At 38.9% G+C, this 19772-nt stretch overlaps 1 protein-coding gene and 1 pseudogene across 1 annotated transcript; both read right to left on the bottom strand.

Moving 5' to 3' along the window:
• Positions 1-4704: 4704 nt before the first annotated feature.
• LOC143853216 (uncharacterized) lies at positions 4705-10897 on the bottom strand. Its single transcript, XM_077362952.1, has 3 exons — positions 8696-10897; positions 8251-8608; positions 4705-6204 (listed from the first exon to the last, which is right to left on the bottom strand). Exons 1-3 carry the CDS (start codon positions 9660-9662, stop codon positions 5214-5216), a joined length of 2316 nt encoding a protein of 771 aa, XP_077219067.1. The 5' UTR covers positions 9663-10897; the 3' UTR covers positions 4705-5213.
• A 3543-nt stretch (positions 10898-14440) lies between these two features.
• On the bottom strand, positions 14441-16284 carry LOC143853277 (C2 and GRAM domain-containing protein At1g03370 pseudogene; annotated as a pseudogene).
• Positions 16285-19772: the final 3488 nt, after the last annotated feature.

The raw sequence follows: 19772 nt of genomic DNA, 5'->3' as shown, positions 1-19772 counted from the left end.
GGTAATAAAACTTGGATTTTGGTTGATCTACCACCTGGGTCTAAACCTATAGGATGTAAATGGATTTTCAAGAAGAAGATCAAAGTAGATGGGTCCATAGAAAAGTTTAAGGCAAGGTTAGTTGCCAAAGGGTTTACTCAAAAACCCGGTATTGATTTCTTTGACACATATGCACCTGTTGCTAGGATTTCTACCATTAGAGTGTTGATTGCCCTTGCTTCCATATACAAACTTCACATTCACCAGATGGATGTTAAAATCGCATTCTTAAATGGTGAACTTGATGAAGAAGTGTATATGGAACAACCTGAGGGATTTATTCTGCCAGGCCAAGAGCATAAAGTATGTAAGCTTATCAAATCTTTGTATGGGCTTAAGCAAGCCCCTAAACAATGGCATGAAAGATTTGATAAAGTCTTAGTGTCAAATGGTTATAAGATACATGAATCAGATAAATGTATATACAGTAAATTTAAGGGCGGCAAAGGTGTTGTTATTTGTTTATATGTTGATGACATGTTAATTTTTGGTACTGATATTGCAAGCATTCAAAGTACTAAATCATATCTTTCTCAAAACTTTGATATGAAAGATATGGGTGAAGCTGATGTGATTTTGGGTATTAGAATCATAAGACAGGACAATGGTCTTATTCTAACACAATCACATTATATTGAGAAAGTTCTTAAAAAGTTTAACCATTTTGAATGTTCACCCATTTCAACACCTTTTGACCCAAATATAAAGTTGTATCTTAATACTGGCAGGACTATCTCTCAACTAGGGTATGCTAGTGTAATTGGTAGTCTTATGTATGCTATGACTTGTACTAGGCCAGACATAGCATATGCTGTAGGTAAACTTAGTAGGTTTACCAGTAATCCTAGTTTTTCTCATTGGAATGCAGTCTATAGAGTTTTAAAATATTTAAAGAAAACTATAGACTATGGTTTATGTTATAGTGGGTATCCAATTGTAATAGAAGGATACTCTGATGCTAGTTGGATAACTGAGCGTATAGACCATTTATCAACCAGTGGGTGGATTTTCACCCTTGGTGGGGGAGCAGTCTCCTGGGCCTCTAAGAAACAGACATGCATAACAACTTCAACTATGGAAGCAGAGTTTATAGCTCTGGCAGCATGCTGTAAAGAGGTGGAATGGCTTCGGAATTTGTTATTGGAAATTCCGTTATGGTCTAAACCAATGCCATCGATTTATGTCCATTGTGATAGTCAGGCCACACTATCAAGGGCATATAATCATGTTTATAATGGTAAGTCCAGACATATAGGACTTAGACATAGTGCTATAAGAGAGTTACTTACTAATGGAGTAGTAACTATTGATTTTGTGAGATCGAGCCAAAACTTGGCCGATCCATTCACTAAAGCTCTTGCAAGAGATCTGGTGTGTAAAACATCATTAGGGATGGGGTTAAAGCCATTAACCAATAGTCACCAATGATGGAACATCAACTCAACACTTGAATAAACATCAAGTCTTGAGTTCAATGAGTCCAAGTACATCATATGGAGTGATTGCAAGCACTATAATCTGTATTATTTGCCATCCCAAGGTAAAGTGCTTGGTACCTGTAATGTTTAAAAGGAGAAGGCTGAGTATTTAAACTCTTAATAGGCTTATAACATAATGTTGGAGTGTCTTAGTTACAGGGGCACTCTTGATAAGCCTACCTATGTGAGTGTGGAAGTGGTGCCGCTTCCTATGAGACCTGGCTAGTCTCTAGAGCGCTCATGAAACCAAGATATAGACACAAGGCCAGTACATGTGTCGGTTTTAGAAATTGCCCAAAGAGGTGAAATCTTGTGTGTGAGACGTATCCGGTTAATCATATAGAATAGCTAGTTCAAAGATACGTCTACTATGCAATTCTGGTTAACTTTGATATGTCCTCACTAAGTGAAGGTTCAAATCGAGAGATACCTTCATCTATGCATAAGATTTCCAAGCCTGATGAGAAAATTTTCTTTGATTTTGAAAATGGTGGGGGATTGTTAGTGATTTTGCATTTTCAAAATCATGTATATTACATGTTTTAGTGTTTTGGAAAATGTTTTATCAAAAGCGTTTGGGAAAAAGAAAATATTTTCTTGGAAATATTTGCTTTTACAAAAGGATGTAGAAGTGTAGTTGAAAAAGATAGTTCCACATCGGATGAGAGAAAAGAAAGAGAAGGGCTTATAAAGCACTACCTTTTCTAACTCTTGTTGATTGCACATTGGGTTGAACCCATGGTTGGACCCGCGGGACGGTGCAACGCACCGTTCGCACACGCGCACCCGCACGCGCGCGCGCGGCGTGGGCAATGGGCTATAGGGCGCATAGTGGCGCTTTTTTAGGCGCTTTTTTAGGCGCACTTTGCACTTCGCACGTACGCAACGTCGCGAGGAGCGATTGGAGCCTTTAATTTTTCCAGATTTGATCTGCACCGTTGGATCAAGATGAAGGTGGACCGGTCGGATGGGTGGGTCAAATGGTTCGCAGGCCCATCAAGCCAAATGGTTCAGTTGGGTTGGGCTTCGGTTCGGGCCTAACGGTCGGCCCAACGGGCCCATGACTCCAACGGTCAAAGGGTGTGATCAAATGGGTTGTGTCCCTTCCCCCAACGGTCATGTGCCAAGGGGGTGCGATCCACTCCATAGATGATTGATCTAACGATGACTGGGTTGGAGAGAGGTTTTACTCAAACCAACAGTCACCTCTAGAATCGATCAGGACCATTCAAAATCAATGGGTGCGATCTAACGGTCAGATTTCAAACATTCTGGAAAGGTGCCTTGTAGAGGTGTTTTTCACACTGAAAAGTCACCAGATGGTCTATAAAATATGTGCAAACTTCAGTCATTTAAAATAGAAATCGAATTGGCAATTCTGACTGATTTTACACTCTCTTCTACACTCCTACAAAAATCCCCAAGTATTTCTACATACTGTTTTTCTTTTGTTTACTGTTCTAGATACTGTTTTTCTGCAGAAACAGAATCTAGAGATTTCTCTAAGGCTTGAAATTTCGGAAGGGCATTTCGGGTTTGATTCCGCTAGTGCTACGCGTCATCAAACATTAGTAGGGCTTCCCTACTAGGCTTCATTGTATCTTGGAGGCAATTCGCGGATCCCCTTTGCACACTACTAGTGGGGGCGAATCTTGTCTTAAGGAAAGTGATATCACGCCTTGAAGCAACAAGTTTCTGTTTTCTATCATCAACAGTACCCTCAACAAATTTTCCAACAAAGTTCGAAGGACCCACTGTTTAGAGGCTTCCTTCTCATTCTCAACAGTAACAGGTCTCCATTCTGATCTCTGTTTCTTCCTCCATGTGGGATTCTTCATGGATTTTGTTGTATTAGTCACTGAACCAGACCCCAATGAGTACAGTTGAAGTTTCTTCATTCTTTGAAGCTCTCATCATCCTCTAATAAAACCATTAGAATACAATCTCCATTTTCCTAGAAATTGGTTGGTCGATTGTAAAATATTCCGCACTAAAATACCCACCAATCCCTCCATCTTTCCATGAGTACTCGGGGCCACTTCTGATTTCATACACTCTTTCCAGGGCGTTTTGAAGATTATTAAACTTAGGTGCGTTCTTTCTGTATTCTATCGTCTCTCTAAAGTAGTGAAGTGTAGTTTCGTCCTCATTTCTCATCAGCCTTCAAGTCCTCTGAGTTGAGGCTTAAGAAAATAACTGCAAGGTAGTAAGAAGCAAAGAAGAAAACTCCTAGAATGGTTTATCGTTTTGTTCATAGAGGGAAGTGATATATTCGCCACCTTTCTTCCCTGGGTATGATTATCCTTTTTTAAACTACTGGGGATGGCCCGGGGAAGAAAAGGTTGCCAAGAAATCATTTCCCTTCATAATTTGAAAAGTTAGGACAGCATGATATGTATAATTTAGTACTGTTTTCATTTACAATAGGGCTCACTCTCACCATATGTTTGCTCTAAATTCTAGAAAATTAGATCGTGCAACACACAATGGTCAATCTGATAGGCGAGTTTGGTGCTTCTTTTAAGAAGATAAACAAAATCCCCAATCTACTTGGTCATTGTAGCAAATGTGGCACACAGAAAAGTGATGGGGATAGTTGATTTGTTTGCCAACCCTGTCTAGGGGTGCAACTTGGGTCAGGCTCAACCTGAACCTGACCAACGGGTTAAACCTGATTTTGGCATGGTTGTAATTTCAAGTTGGGTTAGGGTTGAGACCCTGGGGAACCCAATTCGACCTGAACCCGACCTATAACCTCTAGTTTTAACGTGATTTCTTGGGGGTCATGTTTCTTTTTATATTTTTCTGTTTGTAGACTGTTAAAGGGCTGCTTTAGTCGAGTTCTTTTATGATTTAACAATAGTCCTTTATGGACTGTGAAACTGCAACTTTTTGTTTATTATTCACTGTCCTTAGTCCCTTTAGGACTGTTAATACTAATTTAAAGCACGATAAATCATTGTCCTTTTTCCTTTTAGGACTGCTAAAAAGGATTGGGTCTGTAGAGTAATTACTAGGGTACCTATTCCTGCTAACAAATAGTTTAAGGTTTCTTGCTTCTTCCTATTTCCTGTATCTGATACCGGCAACTATTGTAACAAGTTTTGTAAAATGATGTTGATGTAGAATGGTGAAGAAAAAAGGAAGAAGAAGAGAAGGAAAAGGTTAGAAGAGAAATAAGAGGGGAGAAATTGCACGTAATATTATTCCAAAGCTAACTAAAAATCCAATATACCACTTTTGAACTTGAGTCTTCGATTCATCATTTACTTTCACATCCCAGCAACAAAAATGCAATATTAAGTTGGTGTCTCAAAGCATTTCATACAAGCAATGTGCAAAACATCACCAATCTTAAGTTTCTTGAGAAGATGTATAAACTTTTGTTCCCATCTTCAGAACTTCAATCGGTTCTCAAAATCCAAAACAAACAGGGCCTTGATATTGTCTGATGTGGATACTTTTGGCCACATATAGAGTGGGACTCGCTTAAAATAGGAGCGCTGTAGAAATAGTGGTTCACATTGGTGGCCAAAGGATTCTTAGCAATGGCCACTAACAAGGGAGTGCAAGTACCATTGTACAAAGCAGAGATATATGCCAAATCATTAATTCTCTTTCAAAGGGAATCACTGACTCCTAATCAATATTGCATACAACGTTTGCATCTGTTGAATATGAACTTCCTTATGGTCTTCAAGTAGATGGAAATGGCCTAGGAGGCACTTGCAAGTCTTCGATGCTTCCTTCCAACATTTTCACCACATCACCCATCGAAGGTCTCTTTGCTAAATCCAGCTGTATACACCATAGACCCACTAAGATCATCTTTCTTGCAGTCTCGTCCTCGGCCTCTGTTGGAAATTCTCCAAGTCCAATGTCACCTTGTCGATCGATGCGATCATAAATCCAATGCGGAAAATAAATTTCACCGGCATTATCTACTGTTGCATCACAGTTCTTTCTTCCTCCAACCATTTCTAACACCATCATTCCGTAGCTATAAACATCCGACTTATATGAAACTCCTCCAAAGTTCTGACAGATAAATTCGGGCGCCATATAACCAGCAGTCCCTCTGATACAAATTGGGTTGATATTCTCTGTTGTTGGGCATATCTTAGCTAGTCCAAAGTCAGAGATCTTTGGAAAAAAATCTTGGTCTAGAAGAATATTGTGAGGCTTAATGTCAAAATGTATAATGCGTGTGCTACATCCACGGTGTAAGTAACTGAGTCCTCGAGCCACGCCAAGCGCGATTTGGTATAACGTTTCCCATCCCAAAGGTTGCGATGTTCTTGGTTTGATGAACTTGTCGAGAGATCCATTGGGCATGAACTCGTAGATGAGAGCTCTTTTGGACCCTTCAAAACATAAGCCCAACAGACTAACAATATTAACATGGTCAGTCCTGCTAATGCTGGTGACTTCATTAAGGAATGCAACTCCATTACCCTGGCGTTCGCTCATGACCTTAACAGCGACGGCACGTCCATCGGGAAGCTTACCCTTGAACACATGACCAAAACTTCCTTGGCCTAATTTATCTTCGAAGGAGTTGGTCATTTTTTTGAGTTCTAAATATCTGTATCTTTTGAGGGTGAGGGACTGATAATTCTCTATAATGGCCTCAACCTCTCGAGTCTTTCTTTTCTTCTTCCAGAAGATGATTAATGAGAGTACCCTTCTGCAGAAAAATGGAAACATCACATTTTCAAATGGAAAATAAGGTGGAAATCCTGTAAAATCACGGAAAACTTATAGAAATATACGCAAATGATGGACCATTAATATGAAACTTCGGAAAATGCTAAAATAGGCAGAAATACACATTTGAATACCATCACATAAGCAAGAAAACCACCACCTAGTGGCATGTGCGGTAACTCAATATATACCACATTTAACTTGTAATTCATATAAATATTTGTACATAATACAGACTCCACATTTTGCCTGCAATTCATATAAATATAATATTTTATAACACAAGTATACCATTAATGCACTAAATGAAAAAGAAAGATATATTTTCCTTTTTTTTTAAATTCTTTTAACATTTTATAAAAAATATAAAGATAAAAATAATGAGAAAATATAACATAATTTTATGTAAAACAAAGCATGAATAAATTTGCCCATTCCTTTCTTATTTTGTTAGTTTTTATGAAAGTTTAATAATTTTTTTATTTTTTCAATAAAAATACAAAAAGTAAAGGGAAATGATATCAGCACAACCATCTTTTGATATTTGCACTAACACTTCATGTCTTTTATTATTTAAGTCTCTACGAGCCCTGCATTCCTATTCATCAAAGCGATTGCCCTTACGTTTTCTTGGGTGAAAGCTATCCCATGCTTTAGATTTGTTTCAGCATATGATCTTTGGGAAGGTTGGAGAGAGATATGTTGAAGTGTGGAAAAGAAGCAAATAATTTCTCAAGTATGGGATCCCTCACCGACCGGCTTTCTAAACTTTAACTTTGATGGATCAAGTTTGGGTAATCCCGGATCGGCTGGAATCAGTTGTGTTTTAAGAAATGATTTAGGTGAAGTTCTATGGGCCTTTGCGGGTCTCATAGGGGTGACGGATACATCGAAGGCAGAGGTGCATGCAGCTTATCAGGGTATAAAATTATTGGCTACAGACGAGTGGACAATGTGGTGGTAGAAGGGGATTCCTTAAACTTTATCAAGAGGCTCGCAGAGTCCCTCCTTGGAGATTTGATAGGCGTTTTGACGAGATGTTTGACTTGGTGAAATCTTCCTCAATGGAGTTTAAGCATGTTCATTGCTTGGCCAGCAAACAGCCTTGCTAGAGAAGGGTGTGTCTAAAGAATCTCTGGCCTTGTTTGATTCTCTTCCTCCTTGATTCATTTTGGTTGTATTTGCTGCATCGTTTGCTTTGTTCTTGTTCCTTTCTTTTGTATATCGACCGTCTCGGTACTGTTTTGCAATAAAATTGGTGATCATTCCAAAAAAAAAAAAAAACAGTCAAAGTTTATTACAGTTCCCCAAAAGCTTTCACAAGCCAATTAAAAAATAAAAGCAAGCCGAGTTTGTGCAATTATTAAAACAAGGATGGCTGATATCATTTCCTTATTATAAAATATATGATAAAACACTGCAATTGTATGACTTCTGTTATTTTATTCTATTTTTTTATTTTGCAATATTATTTATTATATTTTAATATTTTTACATAAATTTTTTTTTTAAATTTTTAAATAAAATAAATAATTTTCTAGCATTTAGGGTGGAGACTAAGCTTTGTAACAATGTTTTCCTCAGCAAGATAAATAATAAATACATCAGTAAGTATTTCTAGACCAAGGAATGATATCATTATCCTTATATTAATAATTGTGCTCCTCCCTTCATCTAACACTTTTCTAGGGAGGCATCAGTAATAATAAGTATTTCTAGCCTGAGAAATGATTTCAGCAATTCTTGTTTTAATAATTGTGGACCTCTCTTTGTCTTACACTTTTCTAGGGAACTGTCAAAGGTGGTTATAATTTACAAAGCTACCAAAAGCCAATCAAATAAGCATTTGATAAAGTTAAGAGTGTCATTATAATACTGGTTTTCTTCTAGATTTGTTTTCTTACCGTAGATTCCAATAGTCTGTTTTTTTTTTTGGTGGGCAGATTACATCAATCTTCTACAAGAGCCATTGGTAATAGCAATACCTAAAGTATTTTATAAATGTAGTTTCAAAGGTATAGCATACCTGTTTTGATGGTTTCTCTTATTTATTGTGTTGTGAAGTGATTTCTTGGGAAACCAATCCTCGAAGCTACAATCTAAAGGTCCAAAGCCAATCTGCTGCTGCCCTTGCTGCTTCTGCTGATCCATCTGATGGATTTCAAATTGTTTTTCTTCCAAGTCACCATTATCTTCTTCTTCTTGTTCTTCTTCGTCTTCTACTTCTACTTCTTCTTCTTTCAAAAATAAATCTAATTTATTTCCACCATCCATGGTTTGCTTGCTCGAGATCTTTGTAAATGGTACAGTCTCCTCCATTCTTAGGACACATGTTTCATTCATTATCGATACACATGAAAAAGTCGTAGCAGAACGCTGCTTACCTACCAAAAGAGAGAAAACAAAGAGAAGTTAAGAGACTATTTAAGTGGTAAACACATGAGCTTTCTATGTTGCTTTTAGTTACTTACCCTTATTCTTCCCTGATTTCAGTTTCTCACTATTTTCTATACTCCTGGTTATTGCTTCGACGAAACTAAACCGATTTGATGGTAGCTGAGAAGAATTCATAATGATTGCCTGATTATTCCCATCATTATGTTGAATTGCAGGATGTATTTCATGATGCTTTTCCTCACTACTTTCTCCCCCTACAGAATTGTGGACAGAAGCCATAGGTATACCACATTTCTCTTGGGAGGGCCAATCTACTGCCCAGTTGCTAGAAAACTTAAAGTCTAGTGGGAGATCAACTTCTGGCCTGCATTCCTCAGAGTTGTGGATCTCTATTTGAGTCCTTAGAAGATATTTGGGATCTGTATGTTGAATTTCTTCATTAAGAAGGTTGCAGCAAGGATTTTCCCTGACTCTGGTTTGGGAGGCAGCTTTGTGTCCTTCATTTGCCTCAAACAGTTCATAATTTTCCTTCGTGTTGAGGTGGTTAGTTACGGTATTTGAAATCTGAAATTCCTTACTCCTACCAAAAAAATTATGAATCTCTTCTGGATGAGTAAATGGACTTGATGGTAGGTTAGATGAAGCCTCAGTTAGAAGCCGATTATATTCATCCTTCTCTTGAATCGTTCGGCAGAATTGGGCATGCTTCGTCTCACTTCTTTCTACCTCCACTGAATTTTCGACAAAAGACTTGCATATCGTATGTTCTTGTGGGGAGTGCCAATCCACTATTGAGTTGCTAGAGACTTTGGCATTAACTGGCTTGGCCCGTGTGACTTTCTCAACTGAATGATAGCCTCTGAAGGTCTTGGAAGATCGACTGTTGACAGGGAAATTGACCTTTGATCTACATTCGACAGAGTTGTGTATCTCTAGATCGATCCTTCCTTGATTTTCAGCATTTATATAATGACCTCCTGGATTTTGAGAGTTGTAGAGTGGATCTTCCTTGATTGAGGTTCCAAGGGGCCTTATGCCCATTTAGCCCAAGCATTCCACAATTATCCATTTCAACAGGGCGGTTAGATTCAGCCTTTGAGTTATCCTGGATAGCGCTTCTTACCTTATTATGAGAATAACCTGTTATGGCATTGCCTGTATTGAAATTACAGACCATGGTTGAATGTCCTTGCTTGTTGCAGTTCGAACAGTATGAAGGTACCCTCTCATAGCATACATCTTGCCAAAAGCCTCTTCCTCCAATTCCGATCCATACTCGACGAGGAAGCTTTTTCAGAAGATTGATTTCCACGCAGAGTCGTGCAACATTGGTTCGAGATAGAATTCTTGTCGGACCATCAATAGCAAGAGCGTTCCCCACTAAAGATGCTATAGAGAACAAGGCATCTTCTTGGAAGAAAACCAGAGGGAGGAAAGGGAGCGCAATCCAAACAGCGGCTGAAGAGGGTTCTCCTTGTGCACAATGGAATTCAGGAGTCCATTTAAAAACCTTCATAAGATGGCCATTAATCCACCATCTATTCCGTACCCAAATTCGGAGCATGTCCGAGATATTGTCTAATCTAATGAAAACATGGTGAAGATCTAGTAACGTAACGGAATAGTTGCCTTTGAGTTTCCATTTCCTACGAACCCACTCTCTAATATGGGCTAAGCCTGGCCGTGAATGTGGGAACTTCCCAACAAGACAATACTTGAATTTCTCAGCATTTGAAGTGATAACAGATTCATCAAAGTAAATAGCGGGCTCACCTCTGCAAACAGAAATCTCTGGAGGAAACCCAGGAGCATTCCTCTGACCCCCCTCCTTTTCTCGATACATGTTGCTTTGATTACTTTGGAGGAAGGCTTCTCCACTGGAGATGGGCAGCGGTTTGACAGAAGGTTTTCGAGAAGAAACTTCGCTAAAGTAGAAATCTTCGGATACATAACCCATCTGATATCCATTGCTTTGGTTCTTTTCAAGATCTTCGAGAATTGCCCAGTTAGCTGGAACCCTTCTATCATTGGATGGAGGAGGAAAATCCCTTGAATTTGGATCAACAGCAAGGGAAGGATCATGGGTGCCTTCTTCCTGATGATCAATTGCAGCAAGTTTTTGGTGGTTGCTATGAGCAGTTTTGTTGGTGGAATGAAAAGTTCGAAGGACCCACTGCTTAGTGGCTTCCATATCATTCTCATCAGAAATGGGTCTCCATTGAGGTCTCTGCTTCTTCCTCCATGAGGGTTTCTTCATGGATTTGGATGTCCCTGAACCAGACCTCACTGAGTACAGATAAAGTTTAGTTTTTCCATTATTTCAAGCATCATTACGCCAATAATTCAATCTTCATTTTCCTAGAAATTGGTGGTCGATTGTAAAATCTCCCACCCGAAAACACCCATCAATCCCTCCATCTTCATGCTCTTTTACAAGTCTTGTTAAAGAGGAGCAAAGCTAGTTTTTTCTGGCTTCTCTGAAGTCAAAATGTGTAGTTATTTCTCTTTAGTCCTGCGCCTCTAGAGTCAAGGCTCTTGAAAAATAAGGAGAGAGAAGTGTAGTTTCGTCTTCTTGCTCAGTAGTCTTGGTTGTTGACACTTTAGACTTGAGCCAATGCTAGCAAACTCGACCCGTGCCCGCGGGTCGACCCGACCCACCCTCAAATTTGCGGGCACGGGTCTGAGTTTTAGTGACCCGTCAAAACTAACCCGCGGGTGACCCAACCCCCAAAAACACGGGTCGGGTCGGGTCAACCCACGGGCACCCGCGAAAAAGACAGGGGGGTCATCACAATCGTTCATACTGTGGGTCCTACCATAAAAAGGTCAAAGTCCCACAAATTGCTCCAATCAAACAGTCTCAATCCTTCAATAAAATCCAATCTTCTATTGTGTGTGGGCCCCAAATGGATTACGTAGAGATACTGAAAAAGGCACGCACTATTGGTTGATCACTTGATCCTAACCCTCTATAGATCGGAGGGTTGGGATCAACCTATTGAAATGATTTTTGGGGCACAACCTATTTAGGTTGTGGGCCATCTAATGGACGGTTTGGATCATCCCACGGTGCCGGCCATACCCTACTTTTAAGTTTTAACATTTTCCTAAATTAAAAAAATCGTTTGAATTTAACCACTGTTTGAATTTGCGGGTGACCCGCGGGTTGACCCGGCTCATCCGCGGGTCACGTAAATTCTGACCCGCAAAAATGCGGGTCATTTCCTGACCCGACCCGTGTGACCCGCACCCGCATCACCCGCGGGTTGATCCGGCCCGGCCCACCCGTTTGCCAGGTCTAGCCAATGCGGTAGAAAATAAGGGAGGAAAAAAAAGCAGGAGGAACTGCTTAGGAGTTTTGCTTGGCATTTGGGTGCCAAGTCAGCAACCCCCACGCCACACCACCTCACACCCACCAACCTTGTTTGGTTGCCATTATAGCATTGAAATCCCTCTAAATCCGGAATGTCTTTTGATTAATCGTTGTTTACTGATGTGTCACTACTGTCTCATTCCAATAAAATCCAAGCCAAAAACAAAATAAAAAGTGGTATTTTTCTTGGATCTCTTTGGAATTATATTTTTTCTTTCTATTTCTCTTTTCCCTCTCAATCTCTTTCTATGTATTGGTAACGGCCCTCCATACCCCTACTCCATGAGGTTGACAAATAGACACTACTTATCACTTTTCTCCGTAGACTCTGGTTGGAGGTAATTTACCTAGTATGCAACTCATTACCATACATGAGTACCATTGACTTAGCCATTGGACCCTCTGTCATAGCCACTTAACCCAACAAATAGATTAGTGTAAAGTGGGCATTACTTTATTGGTCATTGCACCCTCTATGTAGGCCCCACTAGTATATAACTAATTACTGTACACGTGAGTCTCACTAGTTTTCTTTTTCGGGCACCAAGGCCTCTATCTTAGCAATGTAGCATTGGTTTCATAGTAAAAAGTTATAGCTTGATTTCGTCCACATTGGTACGTCTACCAATATATTCCACAACGACTACTTCTGAAGTCCAGTATTTTTCAAAATGTACAGTCAGTCCCACTCCGTGGGATGATCGGAACTGCTCATTTGTTGGGCCACAACGTGAATAGGCTGTACTCCGAAAGTCATCTCCATAGCATGATCCTATCCCTCCTAGACGGACTGCACATTATATAAATGTTCATAGATCAGAGAGGTAAGATCATACTATGGAGATGATTTATGGGAGACATCGTATTTACATAGTGGCCCAGTAAATGAACGGTTTGGATCATCCCATGAAGTGGGCCCACTTCACGTCCTAAAAAATGTTGGATCCCGTGCGCACGAACCCTATAAAATCTCCCTACACAAGCCAATTCTGGCTCATATGTCAGGCCCTGGTGCACTGCATGATCCATTCAAATCAGAAACAAGAGTATAAAATTATCTAACAAATGCAGTGGCTGGGGAATTTTAGTTGTATAAGTTACAGGTTCTGAATACGTGCACTTGTTTTCAAATTAATATGCCAAGAATGGTGACTTAATGTATCCTGATTTTCTTATGAATAACAAACAAAGCACATTTGGTTCATGAGCTTTACCATTTTATTGGCTTTAACTATAATTGATGATATTATTAGTTTTATATTATTTGGTTTTGGCAATCACCCACCATGTCGCAAGCAAACATATATTCCACAAAGTTTTTCCTTTTTTGCTCCATGGCACTAATTGCCATTGTAGCAGCAAACTTGGAATAGATAATGGAAACACCCAAGCAATACCAAACCTCAGAAAAATGTAAGCCCATATCCGACAGGTGAATGAGCAATACATGAAAAGATGATCAACAGATTCCTCATCATCCAAGCATAGAGGGCAATGGTCAATAAACAACATACCACGCTTTCGAAGAAAGTTAACCGTTTGAACCCGATCACGACATACTGCCCACCTGAAGAAACAAACTCTAGGCGGATAATGAAATTTCCATACCTTGGTTGAAATGGAGGATACACCATTAGGCATTAAGATAGAATAAAAAGATTTGACAGAAAATATGCCCGAAGATTCCGCGGTCCATATTCTTTTATCCAAACCATTCCTCTTAATGTAACACCCCATCAAGAAGCTCAAGAAAATGGGATGCCGACTCTAACTCCCAATCAAAGAGATTCCTCCTGAAAACCGGTGCCCATACTGATACACCCCCAATAAGGTCAAGATAGTCCCCAACTAAAGCCTCTTTATCAGTAGCAACTCTATAAAGGTCCGGGAACAATTCCTTAAGGGGCTTCTCCGCACTCCACCCATCATTCCAAAATTTTATCCTGTCCCCCGAATAGATTCTAAACCTAATATTTCGGGATAATATTAAATAATTATCAAAACTTCAGATTTTTGGGTGAAATCCCTAAAATTTAGGATGAAATTTTCGGATAAAGTCAAAATTTCGGCCGAAATAAACTACAGTTTTGGGTTTAGTGAATTTCGGTTTCGTTATCCACCGAAACCCGAAATTTCAGATTTCGGTTGAAATTTTAAAACCTTGATTCAAACTAGATTCCCTACACACTATTAAGAATAGTAGAATTTACAGTATACATAAGCATTTGCAGATTATTACCATTGAAAATTATCTCTTCTTCTAGTGAAAATATTAAATTTCACATATCACCATGCCAAAATTCTTCGGCAGGTTTCAACATAACATCTACAAACACAAAACTCTGGTGCAATTGCTATCCTCTTCTGTAGAATGTGACTAATTTTCTCCTACTCCTCAGTCAACGGCCAGTAAAATATATCAAAGTTTTCTTTCAACTCTTGGGAATCAGTCATCCCTTGCTCTTGGACTGCTCACTGACGCTAGAGACGGCGGAACCACATGGATGCCTTCTATGTCTTCCCATAGAAGGAAAACTTTAGTTCTATGTCCAAACAAGATTGTGTGAAACCCAATGATTGTTGGCGACAGAAAGAGGCAACCCTACAGAGGCAATTTTTGCTTCAACTGACAAGTAAAATCATTTATAAGGAATTCGTCTGGTGGAAGCCCAAATAATTTCAGGAAATCTGAATTTGCTTGAGGCGACCTCAAATTTATCTTCTTCCCGACCACCTCCTCCATCTTTGTCAAGTAATCTTTAACAATATCAATACCTCTTGTATTATTCAAAAAAATTCACAAGTGCTACTTAGATTGGCATGCTTGAGCTAATTTCCTTTGAAGAGGAATCCATATGACTGCTACTTCTGATGAATTAGATTTTACAAAATTGATTTCAGCATGACCAAGGGATGTACCTGCATCAAAAGGTCAAGACTTCCACATCCATTGTAGATTGAGTCTCATCCATTGCATCAAATTCAAATATTTCATTCCTATGGGGATCTAAATATCTGGAACTTTATTGAACTGGTTCTTGTTTTACCATTGCACGTGAACACCATATAAAGATCAGATAAACCAGTTGACTTGAGTCCACAACTGCTAAGCTTCTTCCTTCTATCAAGGCGCAGTTAGCAACCACACATCCCCCTCTGCTTTGACTCAATGATCACAGCCTCTTTGTAATCTAGCTTGCATAAAATGTGATATCATCTCTAGAACACGTTCACCCTGAATAACAAGAATCCCACGCACAACCACTTCCCCAATTGAATCTGGCACGACCAATCCAATAAATTTAAGGCCTTGGATCGTACTAGGCATGGCTAGAAGGATCTTTGCAAGTACATACAATCGACAACACCACCACCCCCCCCCCCCCCCCCCCCCCCCGACTCCCCACATCCCACACCCCAGAAAAAATGAGACTACTGTGAAATTCCCAAAATATCAAAACGCCAGCTTTTAATCCGACTCATGTTCCATCAACAAAGAAGCCCAAATTTGCTCCTTGCTGGACCCCAGCGCTTTCAAATGAACTGGCTTAACATTCTAAGAAACGAATCTGCAAACTGCGCGTAGCCATCCATGACACCTTGTCGGGCCCCACCTTCGATCATACCTTTCATTATGGTGCTCTGTAGGAAATTCATGCGCCATGATAAAACCAGACGCGAGGATTGATATCCTGAAGTTAATTCAGGTCCTGGCATTATACAGAAGAGCATTTCCGTCTTGAAAAAGCTCCCATAAGGAACATCCGGGGTGCTCGTCCTAACTAAAACTGCAAAAACCTTCCCATCGGCTTTCAAATATATGTGCTCCTCTGTAGCTTTCACAGCCTTAATTAATTTAGTTGCACCCCTTGTATAAGTAACCCCTCTTTTTAATCTATCCCCATCATTTTCAAGTTCCCAAGTTCCTTCTTGCCGATCTGTCTTTCCTAGCAGCTCCGTCAAAGACTTCAGAAGTTTTGAATTGGGTGAAAAGAGAAGAGAATTCAGGTCAGCTGGTGAAATCGGATAGGATTGGTCAAGAATTACTCCTCCGGCTAAATTGCTAGGTACTTTCTGTCCTTGATCTTTTGATTTCATGGTTCGCAATGCTTCATCCAATGTAATGCAAGTGGATGGGTCTCCTGATCGGTTCTTGGAAGCCTTGGGGTTGGGTACATCTGATGGAACAGAACTCACATTGGTACTGAATATTGTTTCCCTTGATTTTCCAAGAAAAAATTGACAAAGGAGGCCACCAAGATTGCGTGGCTTCATTGATGGGAATTTCATTCTGTAGAGAGAGAGAAATTAGAAGTATTTTTCCACTACAATTGAATGGCCAGGAATTAATTTCAGCATTAGGAGTCTTTGTAAGTATTTGATACATTCATTCTAAAGAAGATTGTGTCTAAGAGTGCAGTGGCAAGTTGACATGCGACGGATTATGAGTAAAAAATGACAATAGAGCTTCTTGATATGTTACTTAAAGAGCTGCATTAAAAATGAACATTAAAGGTCGAGAAATAAAAAGCTTTGTTTTTCATAACTAGAGATTCATTGGATAGAACTGAAAACACATTGTACCCGGGATAATCAGAAAGAAAATCAAAATTCATATACACATTTTCTTTAAATTTCAGTTGCAAAATACAAATATAGATAATAGCCTAAATTAAGAAAGAAATAAAAACAATGGGTGTGCAAACCAAGTACAAGAAAAGAACTTCACTTGCTTGCACTTTCTTGTAAACCAGTAAGGGGAAAGGAACTAGAAAACAAATAGCATTCCCTTAACAATTATGAAAAGTGTGCCTGACTACAATATAACTGTACTTCTCTTTTATATGATGGTTAATTGAGGAAATCGAGGATAATTATATAAATTAACATTAGAAGTCTTTGTAAGAATTTGACAGAATCTTTCTAAAGAAGATTACATCTAAGAGTGCAGTAGCAAGTTGACATGTGATGGATTATGAGTAAAAAAATGACAATAGAGCTTCTTGATATGTTACTTAAAGAGCTACATTAAAAATGAACATTGAAAATCAGAAAGAAAATCAGAAAGAATTAAAATTCATATACACATTTTCTTTAAATTTCGGGGGCAGAATACAAATATAGATAATATCCTAACTTAGCAATGAAATAGAAATAATGGGTGTGAAAACTAAGTACAACAAAATAACTTCACTTCCTTTCTTCCTTGCACTCTCCTGTAAATCAGTAAGGGGAAAGAAACTAGAAAACAAATGGCATTCCCTTAACTACTACCTACCAGAATTTATGCAAGGAGTGCATGACAACAATAAAACTGTACTTCTCTTCTGCAAGATGGTTAATTGAGGAAATCAAGAATAATTATTTATATTAAAATTCACTAAGAACTATAGTAACTGATTCAAGAACTTGTGAACAAAACCACACACTTCTAGTAATCTGATCTAGATTATGGATGCTGCAGAAACTAAGATCACCAGAGCTAAATTCAAATTCTAGAAAACTCTAGATTCATTGTCACAACATCGAGTTGAAATCCTTGGTGTGTTACTTTGATTAATTCATGTGTTTTAATTGATGATGCTAGGACAAGTTCCCATTGAAGTGAAAAACATGAAGCCAAGAATGACAAGGAGGGCCTTGCCATAGCTAATGTGCGAACAACGATGTCGGAAACACTCGATCTCTAGGCTCCACAGTCAACAATGCCATAGCGATCATATTCCATTCAAGGTGTGTAACGATGTTTTCATAAGCAACATAAAGACATCAGTAATAATTTCTAGACTCATAAATGATATCAATAATCCTTCGTTTAATAATTGTGCTCCTCTCTTCATCTTACACTTTTCTAGGGAGCTGTTAACAGTTGGTATAATTCCAACAAAAAAAAATCTACCAAAAGCCAATCAGATTCATGTTTGATAAACTGAAGAGTGCCATTATTAAAACAAGAATCTAGTTTTCTTTTAGATTTGTTTTCTTATCATGGGTTCCAGCAGTCATTTTTTTGGTAGTCATATCACAACAATATTCTACAACATCTACTGCCAATACCATAAGTATTTTAAAAATTCAGTTTCAAAGTCATAGCATACCTGCTGGGAGTTCTTTTTCCCTTGATTTTCTTATTTGTTGTGTCCATCATCTGCAGATCCATCTGACAGTTTTCAATTTTTTTCTTTTTCAAATCATCATCTTCTTCTGCAGCTTCTTCTTTTTCTGAAAGGTCTTTCAAAGCCTGGGGACTATCTTCATCTAAAACCACTTTGACTCTTCCTAATTTTGGGAGATGCTTCACTTCTTTGAAAAATAAATCTACTTTGTTTCCACCATCCATGGTTTGCATGCCTGAGATCCTTGTAAATGGTACAGTCTCCTCCATTCTTTGAATAAACATTTCATTCATTATCGATGAACATGAAACGGTCGCACCAGAACCCTGCTTACCTACCAAAAGAAAGAGAAAACAAACAAAAGCTAAGAGACTATTATTTTCAGTAGTGAACACATATGCATTCAATGCTGCTTTTAGTTACTTCCTTACCTTTATTCATCCCTGAATTCAGTTTTTCACTATTTTCTATACTTCTGGATATTGCTTCGACGAAACTAACCCGATTTGATGGTACCTGAGAAGAAGCCATAATGATTGCCTGATTATTCCCATCTTTATGTTGAATTGCAGGATCTATTTCAACACCCTTTGCCTGACATCTTTCTCCCTCAACATAATTCGGGACAATAGCCTTAGATATCCCACATTTCTCTTGGAAGTGGCAATGTTTTGCCAAGTTACTAGAAAACTTTAAGTCTACTGAATTGGCTAAGATCACTTTACCAAATGACTGTTGACCTCTTAAGTTTTTGGAACATGGCTTTACAACTGGGGAATTCACTTTTGAGATGCACTCCTCAGGGATGTGGCTCTCTATATGAGTCTTCTGAAGATGTTTGGCATTTGAATGTTGAATTTTTGTATTAAGATGATTGCAGCAAGGCTCTTCCTTGACTGCAGTTTGGGAAGCAGCTTTGTGTCCTCTATTTGCCTCGAGCATTTCAGAATTTTTCCTTTTATTGGGGCTGTTTATTTCTGCATTGGAATTATCCAGTATAGAGCGTTTATCATGAGAATTGCCTGTTTTGGCATCATCTTTATTGAACTTGCAGACCACGGCAGAATGCCCTTGCTGGTTACAGTTCAAACAGAATGAAGGTACATTCTCATAGCGTACAAGTTGCCAAAAGCCCCTTCCTCCTCTTCCTCCTCTTTCTCCAATTCCAATCCAAACTCGACGAGGAAGCTTTTTTAGAAGATTTACTTCCACGCATATTCGTGCAACATTGGTTCGAGATAGAATTCTTGTTGGAGTATCAATAGCAAGGGCATTCCCAACTAAAGATGCTATAGAGAACACGGCATCTTCTTCAAAGAAAACTACAGGGAGTAAAGGGAGCACAATCCAAACAGCAACCAAAGAGGGTTCTCCTTGTGCCCATTGGAATTCAGGAGTCCATTTAAAAACCTTCATCAGATGGCCATCAATCCACCATCTATTCCTGACCCAAATTCGGAGCATGTCCGAGATGTTATCTAATCTAATGAAAACATGGTGAAGATCTAGTAACGTAACGGAGCAGTTGCCTGTGAGTTTCCATTTCCTACTAACCCATTCTCTAATATGGGCTAAGCTTGGCCATGAATATGGGAACTTCCCAACAAGACAATACTTGAATTTCTCGGCATTTGAAGTGAGCACAGATTCATCAAAGTAAAT

Source organism: Tasmannia lanceolata, unplaced genomic scaffold, assembly GCF_043159265.1.
Source record: "Tasmannia lanceolata isolate RefF3 unplaced genomic scaffold, GAP_Taslan_0.1 ptg000019l, whole genome shotgun sequence".
Classification (NCBI taxonomy): Eukaryota; Viridiplantae; Streptophyta; class Magnoliopsida; order Canellales; family Winteraceae; genus Tasmannia; species Tasmannia lanceolata.
The sequence above is the reverse complement of the archived record's forward strand: the minus strand, read 5'-3'. Positions and strand labels throughout refer to the sequence as shown.